General features: G+C 36.2%; 3 protein-coding genes and 1 long non-coding RNA gene across 5 annotated transcripts; all 4 read left to right on the top strand.

The window, feature by feature from the left end:
* Positions 1 to 1,745: 1,745 nt before the first annotated feature.
* LOC142987801 (uncharacterized) lies at positions 1,746 to 16,033 on the top strand. Of its 2 annotated transcripts, none has more exons than XR_012960544.1 (3): positions 1,746 to 1,897; positions 2,418 to 2,522; positions 15,904 to 16,033. It is a non-coding gene; the product is annotated as an uncharacterized LOC142987801 (long non-coding RNA). The 2 variants fall into 2 exon arrangements; XR_012960543.1 differs by lacking the exon at positions 15,904 to 16,033 and adding an exon at positions 6,813 to 7,158.
* On the top strand, positions 4,757 to 5,789 carry LOC142987800 (uncharacterized). Its single transcript, XM_076136737.1, has one exon. It carries the CDS (start codon positions 4,955 to 4,957, stop codon positions 5,672 to 5,674), a length of 720 nt encoding a protein of 239 aa, XP_075992852.1. The 5' UTR covers positions 4,757 to 4,954; the 3' UTR covers positions 5,675 to 5,789.
* Positions 10,703 to 13,488, top strand: LOC142972488 (uncharacterized). The gene has a single exon (XM_076113667.1). The coding sequence runs from the start codon at positions 10,733 to 10,735 to the stop codon at positions 13,379 to 13,381; it is 2,649 nt and encodes an 882-aa protein (XP_075969782.1). The 5' UTR covers positions 10,703 to 10,732; the 3' UTR covers positions 13,382 to 13,488.
* LOC142987799 (uncharacterized) lies at positions 14,391 to 15,506 on the top strand. Its single transcript, XM_076136735.1, has one exon. The coding sequence runs from the start codon at positions 14,509 to 14,511 to the stop codon at positions 15,367 to 15,369; it is 861 nt and encodes a 286-aa protein (XP_075992850.1). The 5' UTR covers positions 14,391 to 14,508; the 3' UTR covers positions 15,370 to 15,506.
* Positions 16,034 to 19,881: the final 3,848 nt, after the last annotated feature.

Raw genomic sequence — 19,881 nt, 5'->3', positions numbered from 1 at the left:
ATATTTTTTACTGGTACTCTGCTCCTACTGGTTGTAGCGTGATGATATATAGCCTATAACCATCCTCGATAAATGGGCTATCTAACACTGAAAGAATTTTTCAAATAGGACCAGTAGTTTCTGAGATTAGCGCGTTCAAACAAACAAACAAACAAACAAACTCTTCAGCTTTATAATATTAGTATAGATGATATGACGATGCCTGACGACGTCAGTGGCGCAGTGGTAAAAATGTTCGCAGCGCCGCTATCTTACTACTTCTTGGAGGTCACTGGTTTGATTCCTATCCTCCTTCCTATTTCTGAAACTACCAATATCGCGTTAACTACAAACAGCTAGTTTTTATCTCAGGGGGTCTAATTTTATAAAAACCTGATATGTCTGTTATAGTGTTAATATCTTTTGACGATTAAAAAGAGTGGCCGTGAGTTTCTTGCTAGCTTTTTCATAAGGATTTTCCTTTCCGAGGCAGTGGTAGATTCAGTAATTGTAACGACTATCATAAGTATCAATATTTTAGCTAAATGAATAAATGATTTAATTTAGATTTTTTATTTTTCTTACTTACCTCAAGATTATTTTGATGTTATTGACCTTGTCTGACAATAGTTATAAAGATGGATAATGTGTTTCACCTACTGTTACGCAGGAATATAGGTCAGATTTTAATGTTTGTTATACTAGACTCGGTTGCACTATTTGATTCAGCTATTTCCTCATACTAAGATTGATGACAATAATTTTGATACATTCGTAATGCGGACATACTCAGCATATTTCGGAATGTCACGTACTTGGCCCAACATTCCCAAGGTTAAATTAATTTTACTTAGCTTTTCGGTTCGTCATACCTATCATGAATTTTAAATAATTTTGACTATGGAGAAAAACATCATGATGGAACCTTACTTGCCTGAGGGTTTTTAACACATTTCTTAAAGGAATGCAAAGTTCCTATCCTGCACTTGGCCGTGGACTCTGGCTTAACTCCTCCCTGACCCGGGAGGAGCCCCTTGCTTAGCGGTGGGATGATAATGCGTTAAATTAATCTACTCATCAAATTCTTCGCATATCCGTCTTAATGAAAACGTAGTGTAAGGTGCAAGTAAGTAGGTATATTTTGTCACTTAAAGTGCACAGAATAACAGGATCAAGCGCTGTACCTATTATAATCCAAGCTTACCCTAGATATCAATAAATAACGCAGTATCACCTTATTACAGTCCATATTAACACAAAAGATAACGGAGCCACCGTAGTAAAAAACTAAATTTTAGGCTATTAATTTTAGTAAGTAGGTAAGTAAGTATCTAATAGGTGTAATACCTAGTAAATACAAACTCAAACAGATAACGATGACCTGATTACAAAACCTTGAGCTACCTCCAATGACCTCATTAGGTAGTTGTCGTCTGACCATATCACAGTGCATTATCCGTTAGCCGTACAGCTTCAGAATAATTGTCGGCCATGCTATCTGCTAAGTACCTACCTACTAGATAATAATATAGTGACTGCAAATGTATACAAAAAAACTGTCAAAATTCTTTTAAATTATTTATATCATACTTTATTACTGGATGTTGTTGCTCAGTAAAACATATTTTAAACAGCTACTTGTCTGATGTTATATGCGATTATCTAAGTTAAAAAGGTAGTTCGGTTTTTATTCGACATCAAACTGCAACAATATTCTACAAACGGTTTTATTATCAACGATAACTTCTATAACTGATTACAATAAACAAGAAAATGTTAACAATTTTTATTATGTTGTTATGTGCAAAAACTGTGGTGTTGTATAGAACCTCAATCTGTATTCGTAAAAATGAAGAATATTCGCTTTGTGGATGGAGATGCGCTCCGACTTGTGTGAATATAAGGATGTTGGCAACAGGTACATACACAAACACTTAGTAATAACTAATTTAACAACCAACCAAGGCGCCTTTTCTATGCAAGACACATACGTTGTAGACTAGCTTGAAACCATCAACATTTTACCTACCTCGAAATGTTTTTCTTTTTCCGTTGGACACGTAGCAGCACTTTCTGTGACAGATTTAGAAAATGAACAAGTTTTAGGTCTACATAGTGTAGGTCTAAAGTTTTTCTTAAAGAGAAGGGTTATACCTAAGCGGTCACAGCGCAAGTGTCCCGGGGCCCCGGACACAGTCAGTTCAAGGCGGTTCTACACTGGGTAGGGGAAATGTAGAAACTCAGACATTTTATGTCATAAAATAATTGCTATGCTGACTAGTTGACAACTGGCATACGACTTACGTTTCGGAAGTAGTCCTTCCGAAATACTAAGTAGGTACCTACCTACTTCCGAAAATCATCGAGACCACAGTCTTTCTATCTTACACACTCCTGATTGATGATACAGTACTAACAAGTATGTTGTTTAATTGTAGCTTACTGTCCATCAACATGGGAGTGCAACATTGGATGCCGATGTATTCCCGGCTACGTCAGAGAGGAATTCACTAAGCAGTGTGTTCGAGTTCAACATTGTCCATGTAATAACTTACCTACTTCAAATAAAATAACTACAAATAGTGATTATACTGTAGCGCGATTCTGTACAGTCGGTACTGTCGAGTATCGAAATTTTGACATTTAGAATGTACTGCCAAAATATTTCCTACGACACCCGTCAGAGGCGCTGATCAGATTTTCATACAAAAGGTCATGGCCCAAAATCCGACCCGGTTCAAAAATGTTTTTGTACAAAAATGAAAACGGTGGTAAATAATGCAGGTATAACCCACTTTTCATTAATTATGTAAATATGAATAAAATATTCAACGGAGAGATCGTTCAGAAGACCCCTAAAAATTGGATAATAATTAGTTGCACAAGCGGTTTCGCCTGTCTGTAAATTATTTTATTCCATGGAAACATGTCATTAGGATAAAAAGTATAGGTAGGTACTATGTCCGTCTCCAAATCTAATATGTACCTACCTATCTGACGTTGAATGCAAGTAAATTTTTCTAGTAGTCATATAGTATTTCTATGTATGGTCATTTCAAGCATTGCTATCATTTCCAACTCTATGTTAATGAAACTGGCTACCAAATCAGTTTTTTCTTCATGAGCAATTTGCTATGTTACCAATTTCATATTTCATAGAATCACTAAGGTAAGGACAAAGTCCACATTCACTAGATACAAGTACATTCCATTAAAATAATGTAGGTCAAGCATTTAATATACTTCATTTAACATAATTAATTTTATGCATCGGTTGCACTTGAGTGAGCATTGTTTACGTTTCACTACAATTCTGCGAACAATTTACGTGATTGTTTTGAAATGTAACTTATTGATTCTTTTGCAATAGTACGAGTAGCGATATGATTTCGATTGTTTATTGAATAAAAGTACGAATTTATGACTGAAAATGTATTGAAGCAAGGTTTGTTGGTATGATACCTAAGGGTTATTTAAGGATGAAATATAAGAAGTCCAGTAGTGATCGTAGCAAGAGAAGAGTATGGGGTAAATGATCCCTGTGTGATTATGGTAAATGTTATGTCATAATTAAATAACATTTATCATTATTATTAGGATTTTTTTATTAGGAACTAGGAGCACTGTATCTTATTAACTGCCTTCGCGGGGCAGTGGTTAAGTCGCAACGCCGCTACCATTGCAACGGGAGGTCGAGTTCAATCCCCACATGGAACAATTATGTGATCCACAAATATTTGTTTCGGGTCTGGTTGTACTTTGTACCGTTAATTATATGTTTGTAGAAGTCCCCATGACTCAAGTGCAAATCTTAAAGCGAAAGTGGTCTTTTTATGAACAATTCATTAGTGGGCGCCTTAATTCTACTGATACCCAGTAGATAAGCTGAAAAAGGGATTATAGCTTATAAATCGAACCTTAATTATCTACTCTTTTTTGCCGCTAGTACAAACGATACCTACTTAATTATTATCTATACTTATAATAATTACCAATACAAAAGGGATTGTGCTTTGCTTTGGCTACTAATTCTCAATCACTTGCGTAAGAGGTGAATACGTCGAGCACTCAGCTGTAGCAGCCTTACTTAATATTATAAGTACAATTATTATTAATATTAACACCTGTGAATATTAGGTACAAATCTTGCCACATTTCCGTGTTATAAACTAATCATATCACAAATAATCCGTAGCGCCGTGGAGTCAAAACAAGCTAATCAACAGTTTATCATCCCAATATCGGTTGTAATCGTGTTTAATATGAAATCTGATTGTTGCTTGGCCTGTTTGTATCTACCTACCTACCTATGTACTTGATTCATCACATATTACCTACGCATTGATTTAGAACTCGATATGACATTGATGTGAATGTATAGTTCATAGATGCTTCCGCACATGTTGCTTAATCCAATGAGGAAAAAGTGCGTAATATTGTTATAATGAACGTGGATATGACATACTATTGTCCCATTGCTGTATGAGTTTTCTAGAGTCTACGTCAAGGGCGAGAGCTGATTGGTAAACTTTAAACAAATATATAGGAACTGTTTAAAGAGTTTTTAGCAGTCACTAGATTTTGCATCGTAGTAATAAGAAAAACCAAATCGAACAGTAAATTACTTCTCAAGACTTTTGTTTTAATTTTTTTATAACAGCCAGGCCTATAAGGCATAGATAATAGCTCATAATAATCTTCAGTCATATTGTTATAGGTTTGGAGGTAAACAGTCACCGGTGTATAGCAAAATTCAATAAGAATATATGAAAAGAATGTTAGCATTAGCTTGGTGTCCTAATTTTAACACACAAGTAAGATCAATGTTTTAAATCAGCAGTATTTTCTCGGTCAAGTGTTAGTATGAAGACTGCAAACTAAGTATTTTGTTTCGCCAAAATGACGTAGAAAACCCAAGTGCAATTTGTGTATATATTAGTGTAGCTTTAGTCTTGGAGATCACAACACTGTAACAATGGAGACTGCACTTCTGGCTTGTGTGTTCGCGGCTTTTGCGCTGACCGTCACTGGTGCTCCTACGTACCCTGAATCTGAGGAGCAGCTCGACAGACAGTATTCAGACAACTACCAGTACCTGCGAGAGGCCAGGTCGCAGTATGCTCCCCAGTACGTGACACCCTGTGCTGCTGCAGCCGCCGCCGCTGCTGCTCAGTCAGTACATCTCCCCGCCTTCGCCGCACCCTACCACCTCAGCGCCCCTGGATACAACCTGCCACAATACGGCTACAGAATCCCGCACTACCGCTCCGTCGATGAACAACTCGCCGAGCCAGAGATCTTAGCCTTCTCTGACATGGATCAACTTCAACACGCATTCGGACCAGCTCATCTTCCAATGGCAAGATATGGTTCTCCCGGTGCATCTGTCTCTTCAGGATTAGCGCTCAACGGTGGGGCTCTTACGGTAGCGTCTGGACCTGCGTATGGCGTGTTCCCGAACGCTAACGTCGCTGGTTGCAATATTCCGTTACTGTTCAGCTGTTCACCTTCAATTTCCTCGGGACACTTGGTGGAATCATCTCATGGTGCAGCGTCAGCTATCGCCAATTCATATAGACATGTGGAAGAACAACCTCATCAAGATGTTGCGTATGAATCTTCAGAAGTGACATCGAGTCATCAACATCTAGAACCTGCTCATGAAACCGGACACGTTCGAAGTTTGCATGCGTAGATTTTACAAGGTTTCAGTGCTATAGGTTAAGGAAATGTATTTATTTGTGTGGTAGCAATAAGATAGTTGTATATTTTTAATGATTGCTTTAATAAAGATTAAATTTTATACTATATGACACCGTTTAATTTAAACTCGTTTGGTATTACCCAAAGTATAGAATAGGTAAAATGAGTAACGCAACGATAGACCTGAAATGCTCAAAGGCTTCAGCTTTGTAATTTGTTTTCAAGATTCTTCTTATCGTATGATTAGTGGTCAACCTAATGTCAAAGTTGTTCAAGCCGCTCGAAAGCCTTTGACGTGGCTTATCGACTTTTATCTTAAATGACTACAACCGGGACCGACTTTTTATGTGCCCTCCGAATCACGGAGACGCCCAGTTCAAATACCACTACGCGGTCACCCATCTATGGAATGACTGCGCCAAGGTTTGTTTAATCCACAGAACGTTTACCGACCGGTGAGCGCAACTGGCTATGGGCGCCTGTATTTGTTTTCAGTGGAACTCTGACATTATACTGTAGCGAGTGAGATTTTGTTGTTTTACTGTAATATACACAGATATAATATCACGCTTGTTATACCCGAAGGCGTAGGTAGATACTATGGCCCTTTGGACAATTTACTAATCTAAGGGCTATTGAGAAATATTCTGATATAAAAAATTATAATAGTACTTTACCCGAGTTGGGATTCGAACCCAAGACCTATTGAGTCTAAGATCTATTTAAAGGAGATTCGTAGTCACAAGCATATTGTGGTAGGTAAACTGTATTCCTCTCTCTAATCACGTTCAGGAATTTAAACAATTTAGTAAAATGCTTCATCTATTATAAAATGTATCGCGTAGAATCGTAGTCCTCATAATAATATGAAGATAATAATAGATTTAGGCACGTACCGCTTATGTATAAAGTAAAAACAATAGAAAACAACATCGCTATCGTTTAATATCGGTAAATACGGGATTATCTTTTCCATCAACTTAAATCATAATGAAAGGCACATTAATACTTGTTCTTATTTTAAAGACAGCATTTATCTTTAGCGATAAAAAATCGCAGGTTGTCAATGGTGTGTTGCATAAATCTTTGATGTTTGGGCGGGAGTTTAATCACATTTTAAACATCCATAGCTGTGAGAACACTGGCCATCATAAAGATGGCAATAAAGAAGATATTTTAAGAAAAAAACGCAATATAATTTGGGTTAATTCGGATCATGCTGTGAGCCACCACAAGATATCGGAAGACTATCCTGAACCACGAGGCAACCATTTTGTAGTCTCCAAAGATTATCCGCACTCAAATTTAGTACGTTTTGTTCCTCGCAAAAAATATTATTAATGTTGTAGATATAACTTTAATTATGGTAAAGGCGACAATGATAAGTAAAGGTTTTTGTTAAATATTATAATTGTATTGAGTTTTTTTGTTTTATCTTAACTTATTATTATATCTTGTAATAAATAATAAAATACATGTTAGTTTGTTTTGTTTAATATATTATAATGATTTATTTTTGGTTCATGAAATGAACCCAAAACTTAAGTAATTTTCTTCGTTTCCTTATTTTGAAAGAGACCATTGCACTGCCTTACAGTAATATGATAAACGTATTTTTTCGTGAAAAGATATTCGAATAATAAATCATTCCTAATCTTGTACTTAATTATATAATATAAATAAAATAAAAATAAATTTAACCCATTTTTATATTATTATTTTTAACCCATTAATGTCCCACTGCTGGGCAAGGGTCTCCTCCCGTAATGAGGGAGGGGTTAGGCCTTGAGTCCACCACGCTGGCCAAGTGCGGGTTGGGGACTTTGCATGCCCTCAATAAATGTATTAAACAAATTTTTAGGCATGCAAGGTTTCCTCACGATGTTTTTCTTCACCGTTGGAGCATGTGATAATTATTTCTAATTATATAATAATAATTTAATTTCCTCATCTAACACAATTACCCTCTTTATTGTGGAACGCAAGTTTGACCTTAAATCGATATGGGAGATAATAAGTAATTCAAATCTCTGAAGCTACTGGATATTTTGGGTTTTATTGTATTCTATCTTATGGGTGGGAGTGCGAGTCCGTAGCCTTTGACATATTGACCTTTCTTTGGGACTTCAAACGAGCGTAATAAGTAGCTTATAAGTTTCGCTATGTTCTCCAGCAGAAACAACCTGTAAGCTTCTGGGTTGAGATAACCGTGTACTAGAATTTTTGGCCACAAAACAAACGAACAAGCACAAATTTGAAAAGAAATGAAGATTAAACTTGTCAATAAATAGTCCGACAGTTATGTTCGGCTCGAACATTGGCCTTTCAGCGACGGTTTACGTGTTTCTTCCTTTTTTCAATTTGTGTTTGGTGATCCATGATTTTAAAACTAAGTATGAATTGTTTTTTCCGCAATGCGCGGCAAAGATTGATCAACATTAGATAAATCAGATACTAAACTACTGAGTACAATAGAAGTATTGCAACATAATTGAAACTGAGCTGACAGAATGCCTTAGCTAGAATGTTTTTTTCCATGGATAAGGCGTTTTCCGATTGCTTTAGACGACGAAAATCGTAGGTAATATATCATTTTATTTCACGAAATTTTATTTTCACGAACCATAGTAGGCCCTCTGGTATTCGAGGTACTTCATCTAGAGCACCCGTTCGAATAGTACCTAGCCTAGTCCACGAAGCGTAGGTACCTTTTCTTTTTTTTACGTCGGAAAAATGCATTACTGCATGTCCCGCCCCAGGGAGGAAAGCCGGGGTCTGTCGGGCTCTCCCGCCGACAAGGCGTTCCGGCTATAGCTTGGGCATACCGACTAAAAACCTGACGGTGTTCCTTCCACGGTCACCATAACGTGGCAAGGACGCGGTACCTCCAACCGGATACTCCGCGTCCCAGCCGGAAGCGTAGTTACCTGCCAAATATATTGATGGGTGTCCTTCGTGGACTAGGCTTGGTGCTGGTATCCAATGGCTAAGGGTTACCTTTAACCAGGAATGACCTTATTCTAAAGGTAACTAAAAAAATAATATAACCTACATGAAAATTTCATTATCATAATTTCATGGTCGTCGTATTCGGTGGAGCAATAAATTCCGGTAGTAAGTTCTTGTAAATATCACATTCATGCGAAATTGCAGTGTAAGCTGCGGACTTACTGCAATTAATATAATAAACGATTTAACTTTCTGTTTGTTTGTAAGAAATTATTTATTACATTCATAGTCATCATTGACATAACTAATAATAATGCTGGTTTTATTAAATATACTTTTTTCTTTCTTTCATAAGTAGTAAGACCAAAAATACTTCATACAGTTTTCAAAACTTAGCTAAATAAGTATCTTTTAGCTGGTGTATAACTGTATACTCACGAACTATGAAAACTTTTCCACTCACACTTTAACAGATGAAGTTGATAAAGCCATTGCAAGCTGAACTAACAACAGTAGCTCAGCACTTGGTATACAATTAGCGTTCTATATATCTGCTGTTCCAATAGGGATTTTGATGACCCGAGTCATATTATGAAAATAAAAATTACCTATATATTAAAAAAAAACATACAAATAATCGTTTTTGTTTTTAGATTAGGCGGAATTCGCTAGCTCACAAATTTTTTGGTGAAAGTTTAAAACGATTTGAAAATAAACAGAAGAATCATTTGTCCTTTTAAAAAATCTCGTGAGGGAACCAGAGTGCTAAAGTTAGTGAAGTTATGTACTTTGTAAACCATGTCAATCGGAAATACAAGTCACGTTCAATGTATGTTATTACAGTTTGGGCTGAAATGACAATAATGTAACTTGAATTGAAACTCAATAATATAAAATATGTGGGTTTGTCCGTGAGATGCAATGAAAAGAGTTTAGTTTAGAGGTCTTAAAAAGGTCTATAAAACGAAAGTGGATGTTTCAGATTGTAGGTTATCTATGAAATAGACTGTATTTTTGACTACGTTCACTTATAAATGTAATATTTCTGATTTTATTTCTCAGAAACACTGTAGTTTTCGATATAAGCTTAGCTTCAATAAATTTAACGATTTCAGTTGTAATTTAAAGATTTCGTTATAAGTTCATATAATGCTACTGATCGGACACCTAAAAAGTGTTTAAAAACTGTTAGGTGGATACACAGATCGAGCATAATTATGAGATATGCACAAGTAAACCCGCGGGTGGTGTGCAGTCTAATACATGAAAAGTTGTACAATGCTAAGACTTTTTTTTAAATGGGAAATTATATTCGAAATAATTTATAAAGACTCCTTTTTCTCCTAGTTTTTATACTATCACGCTTACGTTTATATATAGGATAAGGAGATATGTATGTAACTACACACACATTTTTATGTAATCAATGGATTTTATGGTCCTTATATAATTTGGTATTGCGAGCTACCAAACTTTCTGATAAAATTTTAAACAAGTTAGAATTTCCGTTAGGATCGCTAAAGATTTAGCTGAACCTACAATTGTGTTTAAAATGTATAATATTACCTAGCCTGCCTTTTACTTATGTACTGAATTTATGATGTAGTAATAATGATTCAGTTACTGCAAATAAAAATGAAAAAATGAAATAAATATAAGTCCCTTATATTAGATGAGTAGATAGGCTTGTCTTTAAGTAAGTCGTTACGTAACTATGCCAGTAAAACTTAACCTTTAACCCTATTTCATCGTATTATCGTATCAATACATTTATACATTTTTTTTTATACATTTCTAATATTATTTGGTATTGTTGAAAAATCTGGAACATTCATTCTGTTTCAGGAAAAACAGTTGATATGATATCAATAAAATTACTATTGTAGAAGGTGACACCGTTTGTAATTCACATTCTAGGAATGGAAATCAACAGTATGGCGCATATGTTCCGAACCGGAAGGTGTCGTCTCAGCATTTGTGTGTCAGTAACAACAAGCACGTTTTGTTTTGTTTAGCGATCGACGAACAAATGTACTGAGATTCAATTAGTATAAATGCCTCATGCAGATTGTCCCCAGCATCAAACGATCGAAGTCACACCATGAAGACACTAGTACTTCTCTCTGCTTTGGCGTCTATCGCCTTGGCAGCGCCTACGCTACAGGAAGAAGGCTTAGATAATACGGATCGGATTTCTGACTGGTCTATTCCTGTCCATACCAGCATTCCGGAATCTCTGAAGAGGGATAAGAAATCAACATTAGAAGAACACGCTCCAATTAGTGCCATTACTGAAGTAGGCACTCCTTCTCCTTTGGCGAGAAGTTTCACAAAGCAGCCGGTGATCGTTAAGAAAAAATCTGGTTACCGCTTGTATCGTGATTCCGATGAAGAAAAGGCTAACGCTGATCCCCAGGAGTCATGTGGCAGACAAGTGAAAGTCAAATTGTGTGACGAAGATGGCAAGTTTAAAGAGATGATGAGGAGCTCTCCCCAAGAAATGAACCACGAGCACACCACCGAGGAAGATATGAAGCACAGCATCAAGATGGCCAAGGACGCTGTCGAGAACTTACAACGTGACCTAATGAAAATGGAACAGAAGAGTGCTGCCATGAAAATGGCGCATGATGATGAATCGGACTCTGACTTGCATAGAGACATTGAAGGTGTTAGACAAGCACTAGAGCACATTCACATGAATTTCGAAAACTTAGATACGGCGAGTTTACACGCTACAGCCTCAAGAGACTCGGAAACTACGCACGATGTACACCTCACGATAGCAAGATCAGAGCAAGAAAAAATGGCACAATGGAAGGAAGCTGTACAGAACATTCATAACACTGTTGAAATCGCCAGGAATATTCAAGATAGCTTCAAGTCTGCCGATAACCACGACGGCCTACATTTAGATCAATCTGGAGCAGCGTCCACTAAACACGAATCTCTATTAGAAGACCGCATTTTTTCTCCTGCAGAACTAGTTGGAGATGAACACTTGCGAGCTGCTGATACCACTCATTTGAAAATAGAATCAGTAGAAAAAGAAGACGACAAAACTAAACCACTTAGCGCAGCAACCATAGAGCAGTTGAAAGAACATCATGCCAGAGAAGACCAGCATACTGAAGATCGTCTGACACCATCCACTTCTGATGACATTCAAATGACAAGCGTCGATATCAAGAATAATCATATGCTGAGAAGCGAAAACCATCAACACCACGAACATGAAAAAAGTGCTCAACAACTCTTTGAAGAACATACTACTTCTGGTCAAGAAAGACCCATGGAAAATATACAAAACATTCAGGAACACCATCATTTGCTTTCAATGAAAGAAGCAGAAGGACAAGAAAGAAAAAACTTGGGCGTGAACAGAGATCTTTTGTTTAAGGCTTCACAAAATGTTGAAGACACCCACATGGCGGCGTCCACGGACTCCGTGAAGACCCTTAGTGCATTGGAGGAGCACCAGAGAAGCACAGAAATTAAACCTTTAGTTGAAAAGTCAGAACATCATTTGAAGCTTGAAAAACCTTTAACCGGGATTGAACATGTAAGCAGCCTGCTTCCAAAGTCCGTGGAACACATCGATGAAGATCATAAAGAAAAAACGCTGGAGGGAACTCACCTTCACATGTTCTCTGAAAAGTCAGCTGCAGGCTTGAAGTCTATTTTACAAGAAAATAATTCTCATAATTTTGGAATAAAACAAAAGGAAGCTATTCCAAGCTCTCTCGTAAAGTCTGAAGACAAGGAAAGACAAGAGATGCAGTTGCATAAGTTCCATAATATTGATGAACAAAATGAAAATATGATGAGAGCTGCTGAGCACTCTATCAAGCACAACAATGAACACCACAAGATTGACTACAATGAATCGGAGCACGATACTCCACTAACTAAAATGAAGTCTGCAGAAGACCATCGTCATCATTTGACAGAATTGAAATCAGATAATGACCACATGCGTCACCGTTTGACTGAATTTGATGGTACAAGAGGACATTTGCATCACATGGATACTATTCCTGGCAACATGCGGTGGGCTCAATCTAACAGACACTCTGCTTCAATGAAGGCAGCTGAAGAACCAATGAAAGACTTCAACAGGATGGATCACTTGAGAAACTCCCACTATGGTGAGCATCACTTCATTCCTAACAATATGGGAATGTCACATGACTTTGAGATGTCTGAGCATCATATGCATCCACACCACATCCACACTCCTGAGAGATATCATCACAACATGATGCATCACTCCAACATGCACGATATGGTCCGTGGAGCTGCTCCTTCGAGCTTCCATCCGAGTATGCGTGATGCTATGGAAGGCTTAGGATCCGAGCACATGTTCAGATGGAAGCCTGCGCATGAATCAGCCAGAAATGCTTATGGAGGTGGCCTCTCTGGTTCAATTGGAGGTTCACTTGGTGGATCAATTGGAGGCTCATCGTCAGGTGGGGGTGCAGTCGGCGTCTTTCCCAGCGCTAACACCGGAGGATGTGGAATTCCGTTGTTGTTGAGTTGCTCACCATCGGTGGTGTCTGGCAGTTTAGCTAAAGCCCACGCTTCTGGGCCGTCGTCGTATGGTGCCTCCGCGTACAGAGCTGAAGAAGACTTCGGTTTCCACAACAAGCGCGACATCAAGAAGGCGAATGACATCAAAAACATCAAAACTCTGAGGACACCTGCTATCGTGAAACAGAAAACTGGAACTATCTTGGAAAATCAACTCTGATTTAATGGAAACAATGGCGAACTAAAATGTAATTTATTCTTTTTTACTAATTTTATACCGACCATGTTTGTAATACATCACAAATAAATAAAAGCATTTTCATAGAAGTGTGTTGTTTAATTATTTCATCAGCCGACAAAGTTATTTTGAAAAATAAATATACCTATTTTTAATACATTAAATAAAATGCATTTAATAAAATGACTTCAGTAAACTATAACTAGCAACCAGGGTTTAACGATGGCGATTATTTATAATCTTATTCAGTAGCCTAAACCTTCAAAGGGTTTAAAGCCACTATTTAACTGTTAGTAACATATATAAGTCAGTGAGTAACTAGCATTATAATATGACCTGATAACATGAATAATAGTAATGCTTCAAATTATTTATGAACGTCAAGTACTCATTCCAAAGTTCAATAAATAAAAATACTACGTAGTTATTCACAAAATTGCATATGTGCGAAGAGTCGTAAGTGCGTAATCTATATCTACTGACATAATAAAGCTGAAGTGTTTTTGTTTGTTTATTGCAACGCGCTATTCTTAGGAGGAAGGAAAATTAACATACTCTTGAAGAAGTGTATAGGGTATCTAACATGTCCCAACAAATTTTGAGAGCGGTGAAATAAAACTGTCAAACACAGTAGTAACCTGAAGCTGAAAATGTTTTCTCCCAGCCCCTCCAGCGTAGGGGCGAAGGAAGCCTAGGCCTGCCTAGGCATAAATGGACACATTATTTTACCTGTAAAGGTAAAAATAATAGTCTGCCAAGATTTTATAAAGAAATCGAGAACTGCTTCATGTTTCCTTCTGGTTCTTTTGAATTAAAACCAAACAGTTTTTTATTTTTAGTTTATATCCGGTATCTATTCTAAGTACTAACTATACACCCTTATAATCTTCTTATTACATGATAATATAACGATATTGGTTGATTTTGTTATCATAATAGGTATTCATAATTACGCAGTGCGGCGATGCAAATAATTGCTGTGGAAATTGTAACATGAAACCAAATACATTGTTCAATGAGTTCAAAAATATGCTGAATTTTGTAATTTAACGTTCATTGTACTGAAGTTATATTCAAATTCAAGCTTAGTATTAAAAGAGCAGTTGATTATGATGTTTGTTGTGCATATTGTTATTTGTGCTAGCATCGGTTTAGCTTGCGCTATTCCGACTAATTATAAAGGACCTTTGAGTGCATCCAATGACAATGCAGCACAGAAACTTGTAACTAGTGACAATTCAAATATCGTGAACCATGTTGTTATGCCTTTAGAAGAAGGTGAAACAAAAGTTGGAAGAACATATTCAAGCCATGACGTCATCGTTCTCCCTCCGACTTCCGACGACACGTTCTATGAGGCTTCGCAACACGCTCCATATCCTGTACGAGGCGATGGGATTTCATTTAACTACGTGCCACAGTCACCTGTTTGGAGCGACCAATACTTGAAACCTGTACAAGAAAACAATCAAGCGTCCTACGAAGACCAAGCACCTACAAAAGTGTTAATGGACATCGACATGGACAACTATGAGTACGATGATAACTCATTGTCAAACTCTTTATTACCTTTGGAGGCTCTACCGAATATTTACTCGTCATACGTTCACGAAATTGCACCTTCGAAGACCCATGACGAATATGACATAGATGTATTGAATCCTGAAAATACGGAAATTATGCTGCCAAATATGAGACCAAGTCGTTCAAGAGTTGATGATTACATAGAAGAATTAGCGCATGATGCCATGATCAATAATATAATACCAACGATGTCTTTTGTGCGCGGTGCTGAGGAGCCAGTTCATCCCGCTTTGCAAACGGCTGTGTACCCAAATGGTGCTACGAATGGTTGCGGCCTGCCTGTCTTTTTACTTTGTAATCCGACTGTAGTACCCGGTACATTGGCTCGGTCATACCCACCAATATCGGCTAACCATAAGGTAGACATAGAACAAATCGATTCTTAGTACATAATTATATTTGTTTTATCAAATGCTCTATTGAAACCGATCTACGTACATATTTTAGGGTCAATGATCTGAATTTCGCTTGTATTTGCTAATGTATTTATTATTATTTTGCGATAAATAAATAAGCTTGGTGTACAAAATAAGTTGTTTTATTTCAAACACTACAATAATCGAACTTTATTGCTTGCACAAGGTTCAATAATTCTGTAAAGATAAAATAAATAACATAATTTGTTGAAATTAAATGACATTATATCATGGAACTGAACACTGGCACTCCAATGCGTTAGTGCTTTAGAACAGATTTTGAAGTCCAATCTTTGAAGATCTTGTTTCTAGACCCTACCCTATTCTGCGAAGAAACCCTTGACCAACAATGAGACAGTGATAAATTTGATCTTTTTTTTAATAGTACCACAGAACTTTGGACAGGATCAGCGCCACTGGCTCTGCCAGTTCAAAGTTTTGGCACCACGGGCAATAGTACAACTAAAAGTAACTAATATTTGTGTATTTATTTTCTTTTGACAGTGACTCCATTTTGTCCTCCCGGTGAGACCTTGGGCTCTACTCTGCAATGTAAACGCGCAAGGAACAGAATGAACAGCGTCAATATAACGCATTGGCAACTTTACGATTAAATACAGTTTTTTTACAACTACCAGCGTAGTTTTATTTATATCATTTTAAATATAATTAGAATAATTTAAAATACATACCTACATGTGTTCTTTAACAATGACAATCAAATTCAAGATACTGCGTAATGGTGACAACAACTACAACCAGTAAGTATTGTGTATCTTAGTTGAGTTCTCTATTGTACTATGCAGTACTTGCTGCTCTGAAATATCGTAGGTCTTGAAAAAACCATATGTACATTAGGTGTTTGACTCTATTAGTCTGGTAAACAAACCTATTATTTATTCCTTTTTAAGTTTATCGTTCATAAGTGTCAATACATTGTAAGTAAAGGCACACCTCATAACTTTCTGTGTCCGACGTAATCAATGGCGCGATTGAAATTCTCAGAAAAACACACACTACGGGTCTTTCGGCGAAAATATCTAGTGTTTACTTTTGATTCAACAATTTCGTATTAGAGTAATCGTAACACGCAATATTATGTTGCCCGATTAGAATCTAATGGACGGTACTTCAAATAGTAGATAGTAATCACGGAAGATTTAAATGTAGATGAGTCACTATTTATAGAGTATTTTTTCTTGTATTCTGTAGCGCGATCCTGTACAGTCGGTACTATCGAGTATCGAAATTTTGACATTTAGAATGTACTGCCAAAATATTTCCTACGACACCCGTCGGAGGCGCTGATCAGATTTTCATACAAAATTTCTCGATGACAGGTCGGTTGTCGGTAGTCGATAGTAATAGAGAATTGAGCTACTGTTCATATTCGTTAGTCCTTAGGACCAGACAGTGAAATATCGATATGCTCAGCTTTGATACCAGCAACCAACGGCTGAATATATGTAAGAAGTATATCTGTCTCTGAAAAACAGGAACACACGACTATAAATACATTTGGAAGTGAAAAAAAGCATTATGATTTATTAAGGGAAAATAAATTTGTCAAATTCAGAAAATTTTATGTTACAAAAAAGTAAAAATGCCACGTGAAAATTTTCGCGGCGAAAAATCACCCCAAAATTTTGCAGACATTATAGTAAGTTCTCCTTGCTTTTTGTTTGTCATAGTGTGGTTGACAAATGCTAAGCATGGGTGCCGAAATCATGGTATCATCTTCAAAAATAAATTGCAAGTAATTTTTGTTTATACTACATGACTAGAGGAAACACAATCGTAGCAGATTATCGGCAAACATAAAACTGAATAGAGTGTGGTAATTAATTGGAAATAGATTGAACATCTAATGCCGCATTATGATGTTCACTTACTAATCAGCTAAGAAAATATTATCTTCAGCCGAATAACAAGGTATCGAAATATTGTATTGTCTTAAACAGAATATTACTTAAAGTTTTTAGTCGGCTACTTTTTTTCCGAAGAAAAATCTCAGATCGTTTCAATATTTGATAATTCAATAATCTAGTAACAAAATTGATTTAACTTCAAGGATTGATTAAGTGTCAAAAGTTTTTAAGGACACTGAGTTTGTAATCCATAAAAGGTCTTAACTTATAGTCAACAGTGACACTCTTAGGCGGTTAATTAAAGGTATGCCTATATAAGCTACTTAGGAATAATTTACATTAACATAATACTTAATAACTAGAATTTTACATCGTAAAATTATAAAAAGTGCTTCAAGCCTCATTATTATAACAGACTTTAATTACGCGCTAGTTAACCTATTTAATTGAAAAACTTCTCGGTAAATATTTACTACACACGTGTACATACTTAAGTTGGAATTTTCTAGTGCTTTGTTTATCAATTAGTTGCATAAATTCGATGAAATCAATACGTAAACTTAACCACACACCCTTCTTTGTATCGGTACCAAAATTTTAGTCATAAAAACTTGTATGACGCGAATCACGTAGCCGTACGCACTTAACAATGGCCCTTTTATTACGAGTTCAATCACATAACATCCTTTTTTGATATCAATTGCGTAAGATTCGAAAAATGTTATTATCCTTCTGACGTAAAGGTACTAATGTCAATAGAGCGGTATCATCGCTTGGGTGAGCAAACATCGGCCAGCCAGCTTGGCACTGTATTCATGACGTAGAACATTGAGCAAAGAGATAACAATACGACATTTAAAAGGCGGCTGAAGGCAGCGAAGAGTCAAACATTTGAGAGCGACTGATAGTAGCACGTCTAAACAATTGCCTTACTTATACATCGACAATGACGAAGATTTTGTTTTTGTTTGTGTTATGCGTTATTTTTGCTGTTGGTTTCGGCAAACATTTGCACCCGAGGAGTGTGATACGGATAGAAGAGGATGTAGGGGGTGATCCCTCAGAACTCGACGCTTTGGAAATTGTAAGTATTTTTCGATTTTCTCCTTCATAATCCGTGTTCAAAATAATAAGAACTTTTACCCACCTTCGAATGATAGGTAAAGACCTAAAACTTTTTTTTCTCAAATACAATATGTTTCCGTACACTAAATGTAACCAAAAGCTTTTATTTTATTCACTGCCTCCTATAAACAGTTTTCCCGTATTTGTTCACAGTTCAAGACTTTTAATTTTTCAATTGTCCTTGATATAAAATAATGTTTTTCAGAACACTATCTTGTAATTTATCACCTATCATGTTATTTTTCTTACTTGTTATTGTATTGTTTTATTTGGTGTCAATTGCCTTGTCTGATTGTATTGTTACTACGCTGAATTCAGACTTGTTTACTTCTATTTAGTTATATTAACGTACAGGTGTTAATTTGCATTTTGGGTTCAGAAAAACATTGCAAGATTAAACTGTAAACCATCTTTGGTTCTTGCACCAAGAAATATTCACTTGCTAAATAAATTATATTGGTTATCAAACAAAATCGAATAATAACTTTTGCATAAATAAAATAAATAACCTATAATAACGGTAAATAATCTCTTATTTCAAAAAACCTATTTAGTCATAAATCCTAAATTACAAAGCGATTTTTTCTACTTGAACTTGAGCTTAATAAATTCTGCTATGTCTTACCATAACAATGCAAAACATAAATTTCACATCATAATTTATTTTCAAAATTATTAACCTCCTATTATTTTCTTTCTAGGAAGCGATCAGACACATAAAGCCTAGCAGATTCGTGCCGGTCAACAACGTGTTATTCTTCCAACGGTACCCTCCCTGCGAGGAAGGCTTCGAGAGGGATCTCCTAGGAGTGTGCAGGGAGGTCTGGGACTGAACACCTCACGATCAACACCATGAGTACAAAGTGAATCAATAATAAAAACAATAAAGACAAAGTATAGTCTCCTTGTGATATTAGCGATAAGAGTGGAGCCGATCTAATTATAGAACGATATTTGATAAGATATTATAAGTGATATTACGTAAATAATACATTTTATTACTATTTTAATCTGGATTTTATTCAAACACAATGACCTTAAATTAGTTTATAACAAAATCAATTCATCAATTCAGATTAAATGCTGACATTTCTGATACAGAAGAATATTTACCGCCAGTTCGGAAGATAGGGCCAATGAGAAAAGCTGGCAAAAAATCTCCGGGCCACTTTTTTTAATCGCCATTTTTTGACCACCTTACTTGGCCATCGTGATAGACTTAAAGCCTAACTCACCCCTCATTTGGAAAAAACCTCTTGGTCGGCAGGGTGACGGTCACGGGTCAAAAAATTTAAAGACTTAAATAAAACTGAAAGGGCAAAATATAATAAGTAATCTTTCTTGAGTACAGATGGCTCGGAAAACATATACTTAGTGCTGATTAAAATGCATTATAAACCTGTCAAGGAAAATGAATAATTAACATTATGGCTGTAATTATGCAAAATATATTATTATGAACTACAGGTAAATATTTAAACGTAAACAA

This window comes from Anticarsia gemmatalis, chromosome 4, assembly GCF_050436995.1.
Source record: "Anticarsia gemmatalis isolate Benzon Research Colony breed Stoneville strain chromosome 4, ilAntGemm2 primary, whole genome shotgun sequence".
Taxonomy (NCBI): domain Eukaryota; kingdom Metazoa; phylum Arthropoda; class Insecta; order Lepidoptera; family Erebidae; genus Anticarsia; species Anticarsia gemmatalis.
Note: the sequence above shows the minus strand (reverse complement) of the source record. Positions and strands in the feature narration are given on the sequence as shown.